The 22,133-nt window shown below is 39.7% G+C and overlaps 1 protein-coding gene and 1 long non-coding RNA gene across 3 annotated transcripts in view; both read left to right on the top strand.

Moving 5' to 3' along the window:
- The window catches only part of LOC116087116, a 7,434-nt gene extending 1,280 nt beyond the window's left edge, over window positions 1-6,154 (top strand). Inside the window, exons 2-3 of the long non-coding RNA XR_004117255.1 lie at window positions 1,727-1,871; window positions 5,740-6,154. This is a non-coding gene — a long non-coding RNA (uncharacterized LOC116087116). The remainder of the gene's footprint in view (window positions 1-1,726; window positions 1,872-5,739) is intronic.
- Window positions 6,155-7,688: 1,534 nt separating this feature from the next.
- The window catches only part of Spink1 (serine peptidase inhibitor Kazal type 1), a 47,504-nt gene continuing 33,059 nt past the window's right edge, over window positions 7,689-22,133 (top strand). Inside the window, exons 1-4 of one of the 2 annotated variants that reach the window (XM_031365602.1) lie at window positions 7,838-7,980; window positions 9,716-9,747; window positions 11,296-11,402; window positions 17,063-17,186. In XM_031365602.1, coding sequence (XP_031221462.1) covers window positions 7,890-7,980; window positions 9,716-9,747; window positions 11,296-11,402; window positions 17,063-17,108 — 276 coding nt within the window. In that variant the 5' untranslated portion in view covers window positions 7,838-7,889 and the 3' untranslated portion in view covers window positions 17,109-17,186. Of the gene's footprint in view, window positions 7,981-9,715; window positions 9,748-11,295; window positions 11,403-17,062; window positions 17,187-22,133 lie in introns of those variants that run through there. The other variant, XM_031365600.1, reaches the window with a different exon arrangement.

Here is a 22,133-nt window from a genome sequence, read left to right as displayed (position 1 = left end):
AAAAAAAAAAAAGGTGGCGTTGGGGATTCAACTCAAGTTAAAACGTTTAGAAAAGTTCAACTTCTCCAAGGGATAGGTTTGGGTATGTCTCCCATGTGCTTTAGCAATCAAAGACATACCTGCAGTAGCAAAGAAAGACATAGTAGAAGGATAACTGCCACTTGATGTGCATGATATTATGATATTAACAAAGGTGGAGCATTTGTGAGGAACAAGATGGTGAGAGAAGAGCCAGCAGGTATTATATAAACATAAAGTCCCAGGAACATAAGGTCTTTGTGGTATTGTCCACAAGAGGATGCAGGCCCATTAGCAGCTAGTTAGATCTGTAGATTTAAAAAGTTTAAAACACCCTCAAAAAGAAAGATGGTGATAATTTTATTGAGAACTAAGGGAAGTGTAGTTCTAGGTAGCTGCCAGGAGGAAGGGAAAATGGGGAAAGGAAGGGGAGTTCTAGAAATCAGACAGGCTAAGCATTAGACCTCCTCGATGCAGCTGTGGGGTCCAGTTATCCAGGAGACAGAATACCTGGAGTGATAGGGCAAACAAACTTAGATATTTGGCCAGTATTGGGGGAAAGTAGGTAAAAGAAGAGAAAGAAGGAAAAAAGATTACGGATTTAGTAGAACACAAGTAAAAAGCTATCTGCTCCAACAAGCTGGGAACAAGAGAGACCCAGGAACTCAAAGTATGCTTTTCCTTTTTTTTTTTTTTTTTTTTTTTTTTCTAGTGAATGGGAGGAAAACTATTCTCCTCCATGGATGACATGGGCCTTGGGTATGAAAATGGTACCCCACAATTTGGGACCAACCAAGGAAAATATATTTAGCCTATGTCCTGTGATCTTCTAGTTTAGTTAGCTTTAAGTCAGGAATGAATCATTAACAACATCTGTTCCTGTTAAGTTTCCTTTTGGCTTGGTTAACTTTGGTCCAGTTTAAAACCCCTACCATGGGTCACCTGTAACTTTACTATTAGTGACAGTGGCTATGGTTCCTTATAACTTCCTGTCTGCTGTTGATTTATTTCCAGTCTAACCACTGAAGACCAGCAACTTAAAAGACCATTACCACCAGCTTAGAGATTCTCCCTTTGACAATCCATCTCCCTTTCAAGGACTTTCATTTCCTATGTACCAGGATGTTACTGGATCCCAATCAGGACATCTGAGTCAGAGGAAGCTGGCTTAGTGATGGATGCCCCAGAAGTAGATGGCTGCAGGGGCCATTAATTCCCTTTCTTCCTGGTGAACACTACTTCCCAGCCTCTTGGCAAAGGTGGAGAATATTCATCCACACATACATGCCCATATGGCTTCCAGCAAAAGTCACACTGCGTTGCATTTGGAGGAAAGTTGTAATTTCAGTCATTGAAAAATGATCCCCCAATCCGTGTTTTTTAAAAAGTTCAATTGTAACTTCTATTTGACAACATCCACCATAATCAACTGATCCCCTTATGGTGAGTAAACTGTTTAACAAAGAGAATACAGTAAATCAAAAATAAAAGTAAATGAAAATATTGCTAAACGTGACTCATTATGAAAAACTGTTCTCTTCAGAGTGTATCATGGAGCCTGTGAAATGTAAGCATCTCCTTAGAAGGTGATTATAATAGATGTATTTAGGAAACTGATAATGGCAGAATAATGTGAACCTTTAAGACAATGGGCAGTTTGGAGCTGGAAAGATGCCTCAGTTAGTAAGAACACTTATTGCTCTTGCAGATGACAGTTTAATTCCTATCACCCACATGGCAGCTCGGAGCTGTCCGGAACTGCAGACCCCGGAGATTTGGCTGTCTCTTCTGGCTTTTATATATAAAAGGCACTTACATACATACCGGCAGGCAAAGCAACCATACATGTAAAGGTAAAAACAATATAAAGAAAAAATCAGTCCATTGTCAATGATAATGCAAAAATTGAAAATTTGGTTCCTAAAGTCTAAGCCAGTGTTCTGATCATGTCATTAAGCTCAATTTTATATAAGTTCAGTTGGATCTCTGTGCCTAGAAATGAGAGAATTGAAATCTTTGTGCCTCCATTCCCTTCTTAATAATCTGGGAATAAAAGTGCCACAGTAGTTAAGATATGAAAATAAAGTAGCACAGAGTTTTTCATGCTTCAGCAGTAAAAGTTATATTTTAAGGATGATGAGAATAATGTAGATGATATAAATATCACAGAGCAATAAATTTATATACTGTTGTGAGAATCCAGGGAGTGAGAAAACCATTACGTATTCAATCAAGTACCACAAATATCCTTCCAAACTTTAGAAGATAGGTCCAATAAAAATCTGTGGGTCTAGTTCCAAAGAAAGCAGTGGAACAAAAGAAAGTGCCACTTAAGGAAAACTGTTGGTTTGTACCACTACCATGCCTGTTTGTTAGACATGTGAACAAACTCTGCTTTAATTCTCATTATATGTTTATGTTGTCCCATTTAGCTAATTCCACACTAATAAAACGTGATGATAACAAAGGAACAAAGGAAAAGAACAATGATGGGGTCAGGGATATGGCTCAAAGGGCATGGGAATGCATCTCACAAATATGAGATCAGATCCTCATTACCTACATAAAACAGTGAGGTGTCCAGTGGAGCAATTAGTACACCAACCCACCCATAAACATTTTGATTCAAAATTTATCCTGTCTACAAAAAAATGAAGAGATGGAGTATGAAGGATATTTACCCACATATCTATGGGAATAGCCAACCAATGGGCAGCCCAACCTGAGACCCATCCCATGCGCAAGCACCAATTCCTGACACTATTAATCTCACTCTGTTATGCTTACAGACAGGAATCTAGCATGGCTGTCCTCTGAGAGGTTCCACCTGAAAGTTGAACTCAGACAGAGGCAGACACCCACAGCCAAACAGTGGATGGAGCTTGGAGACTCTTATGGAAGACTAGGAGGAAGGACTGTGGCCCAAAGGAGATAGGAACTCCACCAGAAGACCAACTGAGCCAACTAACCTGGACCCTTGGGGCTCTGAGAGTCTGAACCACCAACTAAAGAACATACATGGGCTGGACCTAGGCCTCCCTGCACATATGTAGCAGATGTGCAGCTTGGTCTTCATGTGGGTCCCAAACAACTGGAGTAAGAACTATCCCAAAAGCTGTTGCCTATACGTGGGATATGTTCATCGAGCTGGGCTGCCCTGTATGGCCTCAGTGGGAGAGGATTCATTTAGCCTCACAGTCTTGATATGACAGAGTAGAAGAATGCCCAGGATGGGGGAGCTCACTCACTCAGAGATTAAAGGGATGAGGATGGGGAAAAGATTGTAGGAGGGGATGACTGGGAGGAGACAGTGAACAAGAAATAAATTGAAGAATAAAAAAAAAAAGGAACTCCATATAAGCTTTTTAAGAAGTAGGGTGATTACACAGGCTTATAAGGTCCAGCACTGATGTTGGGGGCAGAGGCAGGATGATTGCTGGAGTGTACTGGCCAGTCAGCCTAGATGTAAACGGTGGCACTGCAGGGCACATAGTGATAGAGTAAAGGCACCTCAATTTCTCTTCTGACTTCTACAGGTGTATGCATGGGCATTCATGCATTCATACACATACAATATGAGAGAGAGAGAGACAGAGAGAGAGAGAGAGAGAACGTTCCTTGAAAATAATAATAATAATAATTAATAATAACAATAATAAACTAAGAATGCTGCTAAGATGCAACTGAGTCAATCAGGATGTGAAGTCACATGTTAATCCCTGCATTCAAGAAGTAGAAGCAGGAGGATAAGTAGTTCAAGATCTGTCTTAGCTATATAGTATGGGGCCAGGTTGTGTTACAGGAGCCCCTATCTCAAAAGACAAGCATCAGAAAGACTCAGCTATCAAGAGCAAACATCTTAGGCTTGACGACTTCCTTTTCTTTCCAAGGTAAACCTTGGTACAGGATGTGAAAATCAACAGGTGCTTTTCCCACATCCTCATTCCAGCAAGTTTTGTCAGCATCCATTAAGACAGTTCTCCTAAGGGTTGTCATCATTCTTTGTCACGTACATAATCAGTCCTTACCTCAGAGGGGAGTAGGTCATGTGTTTGCTTGAGCTCCCAGTGTACACAGAGAAGTAAAGAAGGGGAAGAGAGGTTCACAAGGTTAGGCAATGTCAACATTCTAAACATGACCAAGAGCTGAACACAGGAATATCAGCGTTGTTCCATACAAAGTCTGCTCCATCCTCCAGACATTGAGCATAGGAAAATTTTAAGTATATTCTCCATTGCTTCAACCCATGAAAGAGGGATCATATTGTTACCAACTAGCATTTGTAATTCCAGAGCAAATATCTCTATGCAATATTTATGTACACCTTCTAAGTTTATTCTCTTATCAAACAAATACATTTTAATGTATACACTTGTCTCTGAGGAAATAGTGTCACCTCATAGATAAAATAGTAAACTGAGTCATGAAACCAGGCCTCTCTTCTTCAGGGGCTTTCTTTGCTGCTTTCAATATATGACACTTAAAAGGCCATTCTTTTCCCAATGCTGTGGCCAGTTTCTTACCAGAACTAACTTCCACATTAACGTTCCGAATCACAAAATTACTTGGAATTCACACTACAGTGAAGTGTTTCCCAAGACACAGGTGAGGACTAATGAATTTTGAGGCCACACAGAATCAAAAGTGTGAAGTTGCCATCATCGTGGCATTTACTTTTCTGTCTTCATGATTTTGCTTAGCTATTCTTTATAACATGATTCTCCCACCCCAGAGTCAGAGTCAGTGAGTGCTCAAATCACTGTCCAGACTCTAGAATCTGCAAACCTAAATGAGAATGCTGTAATGGCTGCTAGTATTGCTTAAAGTATGCCTAGGACAAGCTCCCAGACAATGCCCTATCCCACGCTGAGATTGTCCCTTTCATTGTTGGAACAAAAGAAGTTACCTGATCAATGTATGAACTCTCCTTAACATAAGTGGCTGCTGAAACTTTCTTACCTACAATATTATTACTACATAGCTGATGAGATTAGGTAAAAAACAAGAATGTTGCTGATTCAACCAATTCTTCGTGGTGGTAGAAAACATAGCCATGTCTCAAACATGTACATGAGAATTTGCAGACAGAAGAAAACAATGAGTACTTTTTATTATATCAAGACTTGAATAAATAAACTGATAAATGAATCAAGAATAGAATACCATACGGGAAAGAATGAAAAACTCATAAATGATCAAGATATAACCTTTGATCTTTGGGGAAATCAGGATATTTACATTTTACTAAATGTTTCAGCAAATATTATTTAATATCTAACATTTTGCAGGTACTTTGCGAGGTACTAAGTACAACAACAAAATTTGTCCCCCCAAAATAAAAAGATCTCATCTATCTACAGATTTAAAATTATTTTTAAAATTGTTATGTATATGAGGGTCTTTTTGCCTATGAGTGCATGTCTGAACTCCATGCACATGCCTGATGCATGCAGAGGCCTGAAAACTTCAGACTCACTAGAACTAAGTTACAGATGGTTATGAGGAGGTAAATTAGGTTCTGGAAATTGAACGTGGGTCTTTTGAAAGAGCAACATATACTCATGAATTCTGGACCATCTCTTAAGTCCACAAAATTAAAATTATTTTAAGTGACATAAAGAGTACCATGAAATATTACAACCGGAAAGCTGAATGTAACTGAGAAAATTTTTATTGCCATGTCTCAAAGGTTGAAGGCTTTATATTTTGCTTCTTTCCCAGGGAGAATAAGAAGTGACCAACATGGCTGAGAGATTAAGAGGGATGCTGGCCAGAGATAAAGCAAGAGGAGGAGGCAGCAGTCTAAATCCTTCCCAAGGACCTTGAAGAACAACAAACTGGAGGAAGTGTGGTCGAGTCGTAGTCTAGAGAGATCATTCCAAGGTTAGAGCTGTGAAGACAAGAGACAGTGGGGAAATACCTGGAGGAATCAATGGCAAGCCAAAGTGGAAGACATACTGTCATCTAGGATGCAACTGTGAACATGAGTGGAAGCATGTATACATTTTGGAGACAGAGCCAAGGGATTGGGGGGATGACAGTGATTGGTAAGGGTATCATCAAGGTGAATAACATGGCTTTGGTTTGAGCAATAACTTTGAAATAAAACGGAAACAGTGAGAAAATTTAAGAAAAGTATACTTAAAGTTGCTAAGTGATTAAAACAATAGGACAGGGTATGCCATATTTGCGATGCCTATAAAATATCCTGGGGAAGATACCAAACTTCATATCCCTCAAGTTTTTCTATTGATAAAGAACAATCCCCTCACATCCCTCATGTCCTCTCAAGACTCAGGGCCTTCCTGTTTCTTTCATATCATTACCCAGTTTTCTCTTCCTCACTTTCCTCCAGGTGGACTGTCATGTTTGATATATGTCAACCACATCAGCTCCTTCTTCCCTTAGATCCTGGCTCTGGACATTCTGAGTGGAGTGGACATTCATAGCTATGCCCATAGTGTGATTCTCAGTTCCTTCTATTTGGATGACCGCTACTCATCGATGCCTTTTCTAACCACTTTGTCATGAGTATCCCCACCTTCTGTTATAATGTCTCTCTACTTTTCTCCATTAATTTGTCATATGAATATTTTTATAGCCTTTTAAGTGTCATCTATTGTCTTTCTCATCACCTAAAATGCATGCAAGCTTCATGAATCATAGATACCCATTTTCTTTGTATATTACTGATAAATTCCAAAACATGACTAGTGTTTAACAGTTCTGAAGACTTGGAGAAGCTCTGAGAATTTACCCTACTGGTTAACTAACCCTTTAGCCAGCCACCATTTGGGGGATGTTGACAAAAGCCAGACACCAAGTTCAGGCAAGTGATTTGATTATCTTGTAACAATGACTAACGTGTCAATATTTGTATCAAATGCTAATTTCCCAAAGATGATGTAGGGAAGACCATATGACTTCTAAACAAAAATTGTGATGTGCTGTTAGAAAAGAACATCAAACTTTTTTTTAAGTTCCTAGTTGTTTTAAGAGGGCAGTAACCTCACCCGAGTGTTGCTGGGAAATGTGTCTTTACTGTTCTAGACAGAAAAACAAAACGAAAACAACTTACCCTGTGTGACAAAGGGAGACATTATTTCATTTGTCAAGACTGTTTGTTATACAAACACCCTGGAAAAGATAGTCTGAAACAAAGTGATGGGATTTTTCTACTGACAAGACAGGCAGAAACATGAAAAGAAAGTAGCTACCAGGCTTGGTAGATACTCAGTACACACTGGTTAATAAAGGATCTATCCTTTGGGTTATTTGTTACCATTATTTTAATTTTCTAATGCGTAAATTCAGGCAATAGGAAAATGAACCAATTTTCTAGAGGCATGCAGCTAATCTGGTTAGTACACACAGCCCCAGGATACAGGAGACAGAACTGAACTCCCCTTATCTTGTACCCCACCCTGGCACCAGCCTATCAGGACTTAAGGAATGCCCAGCAGATAAAGAGAGAACTGGGGGAGGACGAGAATAGGGATGGAAGAATAGGAGGAGAAAGAGAAGAATGGAAAGCGTGTCTGAGTTCTGCACGTCTGCTCATCCATTTAGAACTACAGAGGAGACAAAGGAGACCTTTGACTTCCTGAAACAGATAAGAAAACCACAGCTCAGGAAGGGAGGAAGCGTTCCCAAAAGAAGATATCAGGAATGCAGCTAATTTGCTTTTCCTGGCAGAATTTGGGTCCAATCTTTTTTGCTTTTTTTCCTACCTAAGTAACATTTTCCCCAGCCTGGAGGCCACACAAGTCAATCAATAACCCAAGATACTTATTATAGGGCACAGTGGGTGGAGCCTATATTACCATCTGCCTATATGACCACTCCTCAGTTTCTGAAGAGAAGCTCGTTGTATGGTTCTTCTGACTTTTGCACCCAGATCTGCAACCATGAAGGTGGCTATTATCTTTCTTCTCAGTGCCTTGGCCCTGCTCAGTTTAGCAGGTAGGTGTGCTTGCATATTCTTCAGAAATTAGTAAAAATAAATAAATAAATAAATAAAAATAAAAATAAATAAATAAAATTCTGCCTGTCAATTTATACATCTTGTAAATTTAGATAGTCTAGCTAACTATGCCAATGAGTTGAATAACAGAAAGGTTTCTGGTGCAGATTACGGGGTGGGGGAATGGTTATTGCTAACACAAAGGAGGAAAGCAGCTCCGGTAAGATGTCCCAGAGATAGTCATGGCTTGTGCTAAAGACAAGGCTGTTACTTCATTAGGGATGTGGTGACAAAGAAAGAGTTTTGATCTAAACTACCCTCCTAACTGTAGAAATGGCTACTGGACTATGGAAATCCAATGCTGACTTACAAAATTCAACTTCTGATAACCATTGATAACAATGACTGCCCCTTAGTTTGCAGAAGAGTTTTAGTGATTAAAAGTTTTATATTTGATCTGTTAAATGTTTAGAGACAAACGTCCTCTTTGAACATAGGAAAGAATCCCCATACTTGCCGTGAGAATGTTGGGAGATGACTCTGAGTCTTGAGGTCAGTTTGGCTTTTGTAAGTGACATTAATTAATATTTTCACCTTGGTCACTCATTGGGCAGAGATTTTGACAAGAGCCGAAGCTGTGCTTCACTAAGTGGAAGAATACTGCTTATTGTTTCAGATAAATATTTATGGAAGCAAGAGTCCCTTTGTCCCACCTCATGCCTAATAATTAATACAACTAAATGCCTGTAGTGAGCTCCTAGCCTCATTTACGTTCTGGATCCAAGGGGACCCCCAAATGCTGCATCTTCATTGATGAGTTCCAAAGATCTTTCTTTTCCCTCAGAGATCACTGACTGAAAATTAAGTTTTGGAGACATTTCTACTTTGGGGTCTATCAGATTAGTTCCTTCCTAGGCAAACTCATTCACATTCACAGTTACCATCTACTTTTAAGAAAAAATCCCTTTTTTACATTATAATATAATTACATCATTTCCCTTTATCATTCCTTCTGCCAAACCCTGCCATGTACTTTCTTGCTCTCTTTGAAGTTCGATTTTCTTAAATTGTTTTTACAAATGTGTATTTGTATCATATGCATTGACATCTGCAAAACTTGTTTTCTGAAGAACAAATTGAGTCTTTCTGAACTATGTAAATACATGAAATACAGGTTTAAAATAGGGTCAGTTGCTGTAATGAACTTGTGGGAAAAAGCTCTTTGAAAACTGGTGATGAGTCGTCAGAAAAGTCCTATTTTTAACATTGTTTACAAAAGGAACTTAATTACATCAGAAGACCTGATGGCTATTTCCCATACTTCCACCAATACCCTGAGGTACAGATATTTATAATTCATTGACTGTGAGATGAAAATTCTATTGGATACAGAAGGATCATTAATGGACATGCCAAAGGTATCTGAATAATTAGGAGTGCTTACACATACCAAATTCTGAGTGGATAATTTCTGTTCTCAAGGAAGTAGGTCAAATTTCCCAAAATGCCAAATCAAAATACTCAGTAATGGTCAACATTTTACTTAATTCTTTTCAAAACCTTTGCAGTGAAGAAAACTCATCTGGTGTCCTTGAAAGTCCATGTAAATAAAAGAGTTGGGAAGTAGACAGTGCAAGCAGAGGCATCATATGAAAACCATATTCTTTAACAAATAACAATAGATCTGGCTTCTTTATTTGGGATCCAGGTTGATGTTTGATTTATGTTTCCTAGGTAACACTACAGCTAAGGTGATCGGAAAACAGGTAAAGAGAATTTTATAATTTATTATAATTTATAATCTCATTGGGAGGGGTTGAGAGATGATTTCTCTGTGTAGTCCTCCTTCTCTGGGGACTCATCCTATAGACAAGGCTACCCTCAAACTTCCAGAGATCTCCCAAATGCTGGGATTAAAGGCCACCACTGCCACCCAGCTACTTTATAATTTCTTAATTTTTTTAATTTCCTATACAGACTGAAATTGTTTGATCCAGTAAAAGTATAGCCAGGATCTGAGCATGCATGGCTGTATATATTTGCAATCTGAAGCACTTGGGAGCCTGGGTTATGAACCAGGTTTGAGGTCAGTTTGGACTAAACAGTAAGACCTTGACAGAAAAGGGGCAGGGGTAACATATACTCTAGCAGTTAGGTTTTTGGTAATTCAAGTCAGGATTGGGGGTTTAACTGGTAGGGAACCTCAGCTGCTAAAGGCAGGATTCATAGTACTTCCCCAATCTGTATGGTACTATCTTGAAAGACCAGCCCACTGATGCCCCTGTATTTGCCTACTCCTGTTGTAAAAGAGATTTTTATACATACACTAGGGTTGCCTGGTGGGACAAGTAGTTTAAATAGAAGCTCGTGTGTTCATTCCAAGTAGTCCTCGCTCCTGACTTGATCATGTTGGCTTTCACTACTTCTGATTGCCAAAGTAGATTAGAGGAAGAAATGACCCTCATCTCATCACATACACATACCTAGGAGACACCTGAACTCAGGTGTCTGCTAGATGATGAACCTGAAGCTTACAGTGAATAAATCATTACATATTTGGTAAAGCATTACTGAAAAAAATCTGGCACCATTAGAAGCCAAATCTAGTTCTCCAAGTATTGATCAACGAAGAATAAAAGTTAACAAAACAAGGGTGATGTCCTACAATGAAGAGGTGATGCGGTGACGCCCAGGAACTGAGAACCAAGGATCACTAGATAGGTGACTTTAAGTCAATGTGTCACTTGGTGAATCGAATCCTCCCTTGAAGAAGAGTGTAATGATAACTTTACAAGGTCTTTCAAGGATAGATCAATAAACGGATAACTGACAGTTTTGATTAAAGGGTGAGACTTTTCCAGTAGAACCATATGTAAAAAATAGGACCTGTAAGAGGTTCTTAATGAGAATCAGCTCTAACTGGAAAACACAAGCCAAGAACTCCAAGCACAGATGCCATCTAGGAAGACTATCCTGTTAGCAGCTGGTGCTATCTTCCTCTTCTTATTGAAGCTCACTGCAGCATCATGCCTTAAGGGGGGAATGAACATTTTTCCTAACTTGCAGATGAATTCACTGAAATCAAGGAAGGAATGAGTAGACCCATGATGTCACATAACTAGGAAAGGGCTCATAATATGACTTTAACTTTTCTGATTTCAGGGCAGATTTATTTCTATCATGGTTGTTGTTTTCTTGTACAATATCCAGTGTCATTATCTTAACTGCAAAACAACTTAAAACAGTCTTAATATTTTATTATAAAACCAAACATTGAGAAATGATGGAAAATGACTCCTTGATTCTGTGTTTAGGCTAATTGCTATGATACAACGGTGGGATGTTCCAAGGTTTATGACCCTGTGTGTGGAACCGATGGAATTACTTATTCCAGTGAATGCGTTCTGTGCTTTGAAAACAGGTGAGGATAAAGTTTAATTTTAAGTTATTTGTCATTAGAATTTCACATGCATTATTGTCTTAAAGGCTAGGTCAATAAATGGAACTTTCTTTTTCATAAATTAGGTATGATATGATTTAAAATTTCTAGGATGATAAAAGCCCCATTTTTTAAAGCAATACACTGATATTTTAGATTTTCTTTTTTTTTTAGTTAACAAAAATCCATTTATTATAATAATTTTTCAATTTGTATATTTTTAATTAGATATTTTCTTTATTTACATTGCAAATTTTATCCCCTCCGAAACCTCTCCATCCCCTCCCCCCTCTTCCTGCTCACTAACCCACCCACTCTCACTTCTCTGTCCTGGCATTCCCCTACACTGGGGCATCAAGCCTTCATGAGACCAAGGGCCTCTCCTCTCATTGATGTCCCAAAAGGCTATACATATGCAGCTGGAGCCATGGATCCTTACATGTGTACTCTTTGGTTGGTGGTTTAGACCCTGGGAGTTCTGGGGGTACAGGTTGGTTCATACTTTTGTTTCTCCTATGGTGCTGCAAACCCCTTCCTTGGGTTCTTTCTCTAGCTCCTCCATTGGGGACTGTGTGCTCTGTCCAATGGATAGCTGTGAGCATCCACTTCTGTATTAGTCAGGCACTGGCAGAACCTCTCAGGAGTCAGCAATATCAGACTCCTGTCAGTAAGCACTTACTGGCATCCATAATAGTGTTTGGGTTGGGTAACTGTATATGGGATAGATCCCTAGGTGGGACAGCCACTGGAGGCCTCTCCTTCAGTTTCTGCCACAAACTTTGTCTCTGTATTTCCTACCATGGGTATTTTGATCCCATTTCTAAGAGGGACCGAAGCCTATACATACAAAATGCTTTTAATCTCAAAAAGCATAAAACAGATCAGTTCTTGATAATAGCAGAAATTTCATTTTCAAATGCACTCCTAAATTAGCAAGTATGATTTATATAGTTTTTAGTAAATAAACATGTATTTTATAACATTTGTATTCATGGTTTATGAGAGCTAGCCTGAATAAAGTTTAATTTTCTGAACTGTTTAATGCTGGGGAGCAGGAATCAGACTCAGAACACTGGGACAAACAGATGTGTCTCTATTTTTCTCTTACAATATGACTGAATAGTTGATATATGCCAGTCATTATGGTAAGCTTTCCCTGTTTCCCATGGGGCTGTTACAAAGTACAAACAAACAACAAAATACTCATGAGCACATGTGTGGGCTTCTTATACATTGTGGCAATTACCAACAGAGCATAAATAAAGTGTTACATGACCAAAACAAAGATTGTAATATCCTCTAACTGAAAGGCCCAAGAAAGTCTTAATGAAAAGGATGCCATTTAAATGAGGCTCTGAATTTCAAACAAACAACAGAGACCCCCAAAGTGACAGAAAACACTTAGATTTTCTAGAATTGACTCTATGTTAACGACTTCAGCTCAGGCTCAAGGGACTATAAATTGTCATTATTGCTCTGCATAGATCTCTCCTCTATGATCCATCCTCTCTTCTAGGATGGCTCTACATGACTTCAGAAAAGTCTCTCAGTTTATCTAGGATTGTATACATTTTAGACTTCAAACAGTAGGCACTCGGCTTCATGATAAGTGTGTGTCCAGTGTGTAAAAGGTGCCAGGCATGACAGCACAAGCTTGTTTCTCCCACGCTGCAGGCTCAGACAGAAGAAACCTGAAATCCAAACTTGTCTGTGCAGTCACTTGTCCACCTGGGCCAATAGCTGAGGTGAATGTTTTCCAAAGAGTGCGTTTGAAACCACTTGTTAATTTTCTCATGACCCACGTTGTTGACATTAAGGTCAAGCATCATTATTTCCATCTACAGTTAGCAGGAGGGCCCCATGACAGCCTTGGGACGTGTGAAATGTCCAAGAGTGGGGTTTAAAGTCCAAAGGCCTCTATTTGGAGTGAAGCATTTGGAAAATAAGAGCGAAATGCTCAACACTCACTCCTCTGACCTTCGAACCTACTGGTTGCAGTTCGTTCTTTGCGTTCTTTCAAATATGTGTAGATGTAAGAAGCACATTTAACTGTCTGAATATGCACAATTTTTCACTCTGTGTTATGAAATAACACTTAGGTTTAGAGATAAGTTAGGATATCTCAACAATAAGAGATTTTCTAAGGTTTCTATAGTACCTTTGTTTCTATTGCCCATTAAAAGTCCAACAGGGAGTCCAGCCCTGATACTAGCTTGACACCAAAGACCCAGAGGCTAGATCGTCCAGAGGCATAGGAAAGAATCAACTAGGATTGGGAAAAAAGGTCAATGAAACGATTCCTAATGATACTCTGCTCCACTTGCAGACAGGAGCCTAGCATAATTGCTGTCAGAAATGCTGACACAGACCCACAGCCAAACTTCAGTTAGAGCTTGGGGAAAGGAGGTAGAAAGGATTGTAGAAGCCAGAGGGGTCAAGGACACCACACAAAACCCCACAGAATCAACTAACCTGGGCTGATAAGGGCTCACAGAGGCTGAACTGCCAACCAAGGGAGTCTGTATACAACCGACCTAGGCCCTCTGCATGCTACAGATGTGTAGTTTGGTCTTCTTGTGGAGTTCTAACAGTGAGAGCAGGGCCTGTTTTTGACTCTCTTGCTGGCTTCTGAGATTCTTTTTCTCACACTGAGTTGCTTTGTCCAGCCTCAATACAAGAATGGTGTCTACCCCTACTGCAATGGGCTATCCCATGTTTGGCTGGTGATCCATGGGAAGCATTGCCTTTTCTCTTTCTCAGTTTTTTTTTTTAATCTTATTTTTTATTTTTAGATTAATTAAGGTTTATACCTAGTCACTTTACATCCTGTAACTGTCCCCTCCCCAGTCACCCCCTCCTATAATCCTTCTCCCATCCCCCTCCCCTCTGCCCTGAGTAAGTGGGCCTGCCCCTGGTATCCCTTGACCCTAGCATTTAAAGTCTCCTCAAGACTCAGTGCTTTCTATCCCACTGAGGCAAGACAAGGCAGCCCACCTAGAAGAACATATCCCACCAACAGAGAGCAAACAGCTTTAGGGATCGCTCCCACTCCAGTTGTTTGGGAACCACATGAAGACCAAGCTACACATCTACTACACATTTGCGGGAAAGCCTAAGTCCAGCCCATGTATGTTTTTTGTTTGGTCATTCAGACTCTGAGAGTCCCAAGTGTCCTGGTTAGTTGATTTTTTTTTGGTCTTCTTGTGGAGTTCCTATCTCCTTTGGGCCATAATCCTTCCTCCTAGTCTTCCATAAGTGTCTCCAAGCTCCATCCACTGTTTGACTGTGGGTGTCTGTATCTGTCTAAGTTAGCTGCCAGGTGGAGCCTCTCAGAGGAAGGACAACTTGATTCTGTCTGCAAGCATAGCAGAGAGTCATTAATAGTGTCAGGGATTGGTGCTTGCCCATGAGATGAGTCTCAGGTTGGTCCAGTTATTGGTTGTGCATTCCCTCAGTCTCTGCTCCGTTCCCCATGCCTGCATTTTTGTAGACAGGATAAATTTGGGTTGAGTGATTTATGGGTGGATTGGTGTCTCTATCACTCTGTTGGGGTTCCTGCCTGGCTACAGGAGGTAGCCTCTTCAGTTTCCATATCCCCAATGTAGTGAGTCACAGCTAAGGTCACCCCCATTGATTCTTGGGCACCTCCTTTATCACAGGTCTTGTCCTGGAGATGCCCCATCAATGGCAGTTTTCCATTCATTTTCATGGGCAGCTAGTTATCTCTCCTGTTCTGCACATCTGATGCCGAATCCTCCTATTCCTCCCCATCCCCTCGCCCTCCTAGGTCCCTCCTCTCCCTGTCTCTTATGACTATTTTATTTCTGTTCTCAATGAGATTCAAGCTTCCTCTCTTGATCTGTCTTTCTTGTTTAGCTTCTTTGGGTCTGTGGAGTGTAATATAGTACCTGTATATTATGGCTAGCATCTACTTTTTAATAGAAATGGAGGAAGAGGAGTAGATAGGGAGGACCAGAGAGGAGTGTGTTGGAGGAGAGGAGGGAATGGAAATTGTAGTCAGTCGGGATCTAAAATTAATAATATTTTTTTTAACTTGACCAAACAAACAACAAAAATGGACTCAGCAGGTTATATTTATACATTGGTGCACACACACACACACACACACACACACACACACACAATAGTAAACAGTGAAAAACGAAGCTATCAATTTGAAAGAGGATGGAGGATGAAGAGTTGAGATGGAGGGAACTTGGGGGTGTGGAGAAAGAAAAGGGAGAAGTGGTATGACCATATTTTAATTAATATTCAAATTTTGCAAGTTGCCCAAAAATGACCTATGTTGTCACTATTACCGGAGCCAGGATCTGATCCTAACTATTGGGGTTTGTGATGCTCTGAAAACACCAAACAGGGCTTTCTTAAGATGGGCCCCATAATTATCAGAAGTTGGGGGGCTAGGGAGATAGCTCAGAGGTTAAGAGCACTGACTGCTCTTCCAAAGGTCCTGAGTTCAAATCCCAGCAACCACATGGTAGCTCACAACCATCTGTAATGAGATCTGATGCCCTCTTCTGGGGTGTCTGAAGACAGTTATAGTGTACGTACATATAATAAATAAATAAATGTAAAAAAATTATCAGAAGTTGCCAGATTTGTTAAATCATGACATTATATGCCTCTTGTGCTTTCTTAGAGAAACTGTTAATAACTCTTTTCTATAGAAAATCAAAGACTAACAAAATATTCTGTGGTGCTAGAACAGTTGTCTGTCGGTATGGCCCAATATATGATTAGTAGTCATTGGCTCTTAAATGCAGATAGTACACTGAGACACTGACATTTAAATATTGTTAATTTTTTAAGATTAAACACCTAAATGTGCCTAATGAGCAGAGTGTACCAAAGTGAACAGCACAGCAGTGGATTACAGGCTTATGTACATAATGTTGAAACTGGCACTATTGTAAGTTATCATTAATGTTAAAATGAAGAAACAATGGATCTTAAAAATGTATCTGAAAATAGATAATTATCACATCTTCTTAGACAATAAAGAAATAGAAAATTTTTTTCATGCCAGTATGGTCAAGGAAACAGTGACTAAAGAGAGAATTCTAGAAGCAATCTGGTAACTAAGAACAATTTCAGAACTGAAAGAACATTTAGGTTTTCTGAGAGAAACTGGCTTGGTCAAGGTAACGTGGGAACAGCAGAGAAAATGTTATCTAAAGAAAAAGACCTTGGTCCTGGCTGGTGTTCCGGGAATCAAAATTGCCTGACAGAGTCAAGCCCTCATCTTCTAAGCTGAAATGTTAAACAGTTAGAGAGCCCTGCCATAGCATGAACAACAGCCAAGATGCCCACCTGGTCACTAAGTGTACACCATCAGTAGTAAAAGAAACAGGTGGATTTGAGACTCATTTCAAGGGTTCCCAGTAATACTCCATTAGGCCTGTAAAGAAAAAATGACCTACAGTTTTTCTACTCTGTTGTATCTTGTGTGGACATAATAAAAAGCAACAGATGTTCAATGAATACATGAATCAATAAATGGATTAGAAAAAAAGAGAAAAGCGAATAAATCATAAGCCTCCCTTTCAAAGAAAGGTAGAAAAATGTGCCAGTAATCTTCAAGCTGACCCTCAATTTCTTTTCTTTTCAAATCTCTTCTACAGGAAACGCATAAAGCCTGTCCTCATTCGAAAATCTGGGCCTTGCTGAAAGTCAAGATTTTGAAGTCTAGTAAGGCTAACACAATGTTTAGCAAGTGGGCTTGTTGAATAAATGCATCTGAACATACCTTGTTCTTCCCAATCTTTCTGTTCAAAGGTGTGGATGAATATATTGAGGACAGGGAAAAGACCCAGACTAGACTAAGTTTTACCAGTTACTTCTTCACTCTCAGACATTGCAGATGACAACAACACACAGTTGAGCATGAACATGTGTAATGAATAGAGTTTGTGTTAGGATGAAGAAGGTGACCTATGCCACCATGTCCAAGAACTAAGTTGAGAAGGAGAAAGCAGGCGTTTACCCAAGGAAATAAATGTGAGTGCTTTGTGTACCGCACATTGTTTCACATGTGAGCCACCACATCTCTGCAGAGTTACTCTTGTCCTGTGAGGAAACTTAGAGGAGTAGACTTGCTTGACTAACAGCCCAGCAGACAAGTTGCCAGGGTGCTCTTTTAGATCTAGCTGACCTTCCTTTAACCACAATGAGCGCGCCTTCTTTTAACCACAATCACCTCTTGTGGGTTACGCCTTGTCTTTCTTCAATGGGAGTTCTAGATAATAGCCCCCTGATCTAAGATCTCCATGTCTATATTCAATAATAGAATATAGATATAATGTAATAGAATATTGTCAAATAAAATTAGAAACGAGGAAATGTTCTCAAGAGGGAAAATGACTACAACTACTTAAAAATAAAAAGGGGAGCTTCTTGAGATTCCGAGAATCAAAAAAAAAAAAAAATTAAGTCTCAGATGGAAAGGTGGTAGAGAGAGCTAGCACAGGTGAGGCTGTGTCAGGATCTGTAGTCCAGTGGGGAACGGGTCAGCCACTGAGGCAGAAATAACCAAGGAAATCAGAAATACACTAGGAAAGCAGAGTTGCCTAGTTACCCACTTCTGGTGATATTCCAGTATTCCTGCCTCGAAACTGAACTCTTACCACTAGAGGATGCTGTAATCTAGCAACTGACTCAGCTCAAGCAGCCTGACAGCTCTCACCAAATACCTTGCTGTCTCAAGTTATGGATGCAAGATGGCTCCCAGTATCTGATCTGTGATGCTAGAGGACACTTGAAGGGCACGAAACCTTAAGGAATTCTGTGATGATAGAGTTATTTTAATCACTGAATCTTGTAAGTTGCCCTGTCTAATTGGACCAGTCTGCAAATTCACACACACAAACACACACACACACACACACACACACACACACACACACACAGAGAGAGAGAGAGAAAGAGAGAGAGAGAGAGACAGAGACAGAGACAGAGACAGAGACAGAGACAGAGAGACAGTTTTGTTTTTATAATTATAAGAAGATATAAGACCTAACCTCAAATCTGTCTTTAGTGGCTCTGCTTCCTGGGCCAGTCAGAACACAGGCATGTGGAGTCTGTCTCTGTGTGTGGTACTTATATTTCAAAAGGAGTAACTAATAAACCAGAACATGCTTAAAAGAGCAAGACTATCAACACTGATAAGAATATAAAGCTTCAACCTATGAAAAGTGATTCAAAGAAGGAAAATTGCCTGAAAAGAAAATCCCTCTGAACTGGGAGTATCTTTTACAAAGAACTTGTAGGGTTAAGAATATTGATATTAGTAACTCAGCTCTAAATATCTGTATTACCTGTGCTCCTTGCCTTCCCTCCTTCTGAGTCCCCCTTTCCAAAGCTTCCCCTTCCTGACTTAATGTATTCTTTTAACAGCTCATGGAGTCCATGCTACTCATATACTCAGGAGTGTGACATCAGCCACTATTACTGTCAATATACAAAAGATCACACCCCTAAAGAAAGTTGACTTCCTCCCCAGAAACCATCAGGGCTGGGTACTTCTGTGGCCCTCCCATATTCATGCTGGATTGTTGACTGGTGTCATCTTGTAAAAGGAAAGAGATCTTTCCACTTTCTGCTGGGAGAGAGAAATTCTGTTTTCTTCAGTGGAGAGATTCTGAGTCTATGAATCACGATCCCAGGACAGACCCCATGCTCAGAAGCTAACACAAATAGAACTCCATGATCTAGAGCTGTTTTTTTTCTCCTTTGATTTTTGTTTTAGTTCTTATTTTCAAGACAGAAAAAAAAAAAAACCCATGAAGTTGGGTGGAGAGGAGTAGCGGGGTGGGTGAATCTGGGAGGAATTGGGGGATAGAGAAGAATATAACAAAAATATATTGTACGAAACTCTCGAGAAGAAATAAATATTTTTTAAAAAATCTGTCCACCCACCTTTTCATGTTTTCGGAGCCTGGGAGGAAGAGGTGTGATATTTATGTCCCAGTTACAACAGAGAACTCTACACAAACTTGTTCTCTGTGTTTAGTTGGGAATCTCTATGCCAACTGAACAAAACTGCTTCTCTGATAAGGGCTGAGAAGTGCACTAATTATGAATATATATATGAGTTTTTAGAAAGCAGTATTATTCTATGTCCATTCAGCATAATAATACAAGTAGGTTCACTCCTAGGGCCTGTCAGTCCCTCAAGTCTGGCTTTTTGGACAGATTTATCATACCATGGATAGGTTTCCTTCTGTGGAACAGGCTTCAGCTTTAGTCATAAAGTGGTTGATTACCTCAGTAGCCTTCATGATGTCATTGCTTCCTGGCCTATCTTGCCAGAGCAGTCATTTTTGTAGCTCACAGCACTCAGAGCTGAGCAAGATGTTCCCTTTGCTTCATAGCATTTGCATATCACTTTCTGGTCCTCTGAAAACTGGCTAGCCTTCTAGGTCAGTTTCAGCTTGATTTCTCTGTGATTAAAGTATTTTCTTCTATAGAACCCTATTACCTAGTTATGGTGGGCAACCAAGAACCTGCATTATTGGAAGATTTCTTGGATCTCCCTAACCAACAAGTTTTTAGTTTATCAACTTGTGGCTTCTGGAGAAACATAACTCCCCATGTATGATAACAAAACTTAAACAATATATGAAGTTTGTGAGGTAGTGGGTTTGTCTATGGCTTTTCAAAGATCCTCAGCTGCCAGAAGCTATGCTGTACCCTATAGAAGCAGTTCATGACTGTTTTGCAAATGGAGCTCCTTAGGCAAGGCTCTGTGGACATTCCCCACCCACCTGTTGAGGACCTGTGGAGATGCTGCAGACCCCAAAGCCCTTCTAGCTCTTGCTATGCTTATTCTCATGGCCATTCTTAGTTTGCTTTGTCAGTTGTGATTGTAGCTGAGTTTCCTGGGGACAAAAGCCCTCTAGATGTGTCTTTGATAATTTTTCTAAAGATCCTACAAGGAAATTAAGCCTCTTTGCAGTCTAAGGCAAAAACCGGTTCCTCCGGTTGCCCTTGGTGGACTCTGCAGTCATCCTGAGTAAGCAGGAGGAACTTACTAAGGTTAATGATTCTTGCTTACTAAACTGTTCTAAAAAAGAGATTACTGTATTCCAAGATCATAGGAGATGGTTTCTTAAAAGATGACATTAAAAACCTATAGACCTCAAAAGGAAGAAATAAAGTGCATAAAAGGTCAGACTTCCCTCCAATGCCAGAAAATCAACAAAGGAATCTAAATCTTCCAATCCCTTTAGAGGGAAAAGTACAAGTAGATACTGCCAAGAAGAATAGAAACTTGGCCCCAGCACTTAAGATTTAGATATTAATCATTATCATTCTGAGGATGTATGAAGAAGAGGACCAAAAATGCTGTTCACACAAAAGTAACATAGAGGCCATAGAAATCAGACCTACTCCTGAAAAATATTATTCTAGATAGGGTATCATACTCTCTGCTGACTTCAAAAACATAAGAGCAAAATACTGATAAAGACTAACAACAGAATATCTTTGAATATCTTTCCTTTCTGTAACGACATGTCTGCTGCTGGCCTGAGAACAGTACAAATAGGAGGAGCCTGGCTAGATATAATCACTTGGCTCGTAATATAAAATTCATACTTAGATATGAAGTAAAGGTTAATTAATGCTTAGATACAGAGTAAAGGTCAATTAATGACGACAAGGGAGTAGGGAGGAGGAAAAGAATCTAAAATGAGTAAATGGTGATGATTCTTGATAAATGAAGAAAGAGAAATTGATTGAAACTGCTCCTGCTTGAATGCTTTGGAGCTTGTATAAATAAAGAGGACTCAGGCTACTAGGGTCATCTATTTGAGAGACATCCAATGGTAAGACTCCTCATTTTCGACGCACATCCGTCCTGTGGTCCAGAACCTTGCTGGAGCTGTACTCTGGCCCTCAGTAGCGGTTTTCCCTCCCCTAGCTTCCTTCTCTTCATTGCCTTCTGATTTCTCTATTCTCCTGGCTGTCCCCCATTAGTGCTGTTTCTCTCTTCCTGACACCTGTGCTCTACTCTGTCTCCTCCCTTAGCATCTTTCTTTCCACTCTCACTGCCTGCGGCCCCTTTCTGGTTTTCTGACTTCTTCGGGACCTCCAACATAAATGCACAAGTCTAAAGATTCACTCAAAGCTAGAAAGCCAAATATCAAATACTTTCTCATATGTGAATCCAACCACCAGATCATTATGTTTGTGTGTTTGTTGATCAGCTTTTTACAACATCCTATGCTTGAGTCCTGGAAATTTCTTAGTTCCTATCTTCAACTTCACTTAGATTCACTTCATCTTAGATTCCAGGAACAGTAAGTCTTACCAAGAGATTACTATGAAGCCCACCCTGACTGAAACCCACCCCCACACCCAATGCAGGAGCCATCATCTTATATTGGAAACAGAGACTTCCTTTGAGCAACAATGATCATCTCTTAAGAACCAAATTGCTCACTCACAATTGTGACTATTTCTCTGAAGCTGTCCAGGATGTAAGGGTTGAGGCACTCTCTATACACAGCCTACTATACACTACTACTATAGGTACTAATGTACTACTATACACAGCCAGTAAAATTGCATTTAAAGATTTTAGTGGCATGCAAAGAAATCTATATAAATCATTATAATTTTAGTTTTATAAACTTTATTATTAAAAACTTGCAAATAAAATAAGTATTATACATCAAAATTAACCAGACCCAA

Source organism: Mastomys coucha, unplaced genomic scaffold (assembly GCF_008632895.1).
Source record: "Mastomys coucha isolate ucsf_1 unplaced genomic scaffold, UCSF_Mcou_1 pScaffold13, whole genome shotgun sequence".
In the NCBI taxonomy this organism is placed as follows: domain Eukaryota; kingdom Metazoa; phylum Chordata; class Mammalia; order Rodentia; family Muridae; genus Mastomys; species Mastomys coucha.
This window is presented reverse-complemented; position numbering and strand designations above follow the sequence as displayed.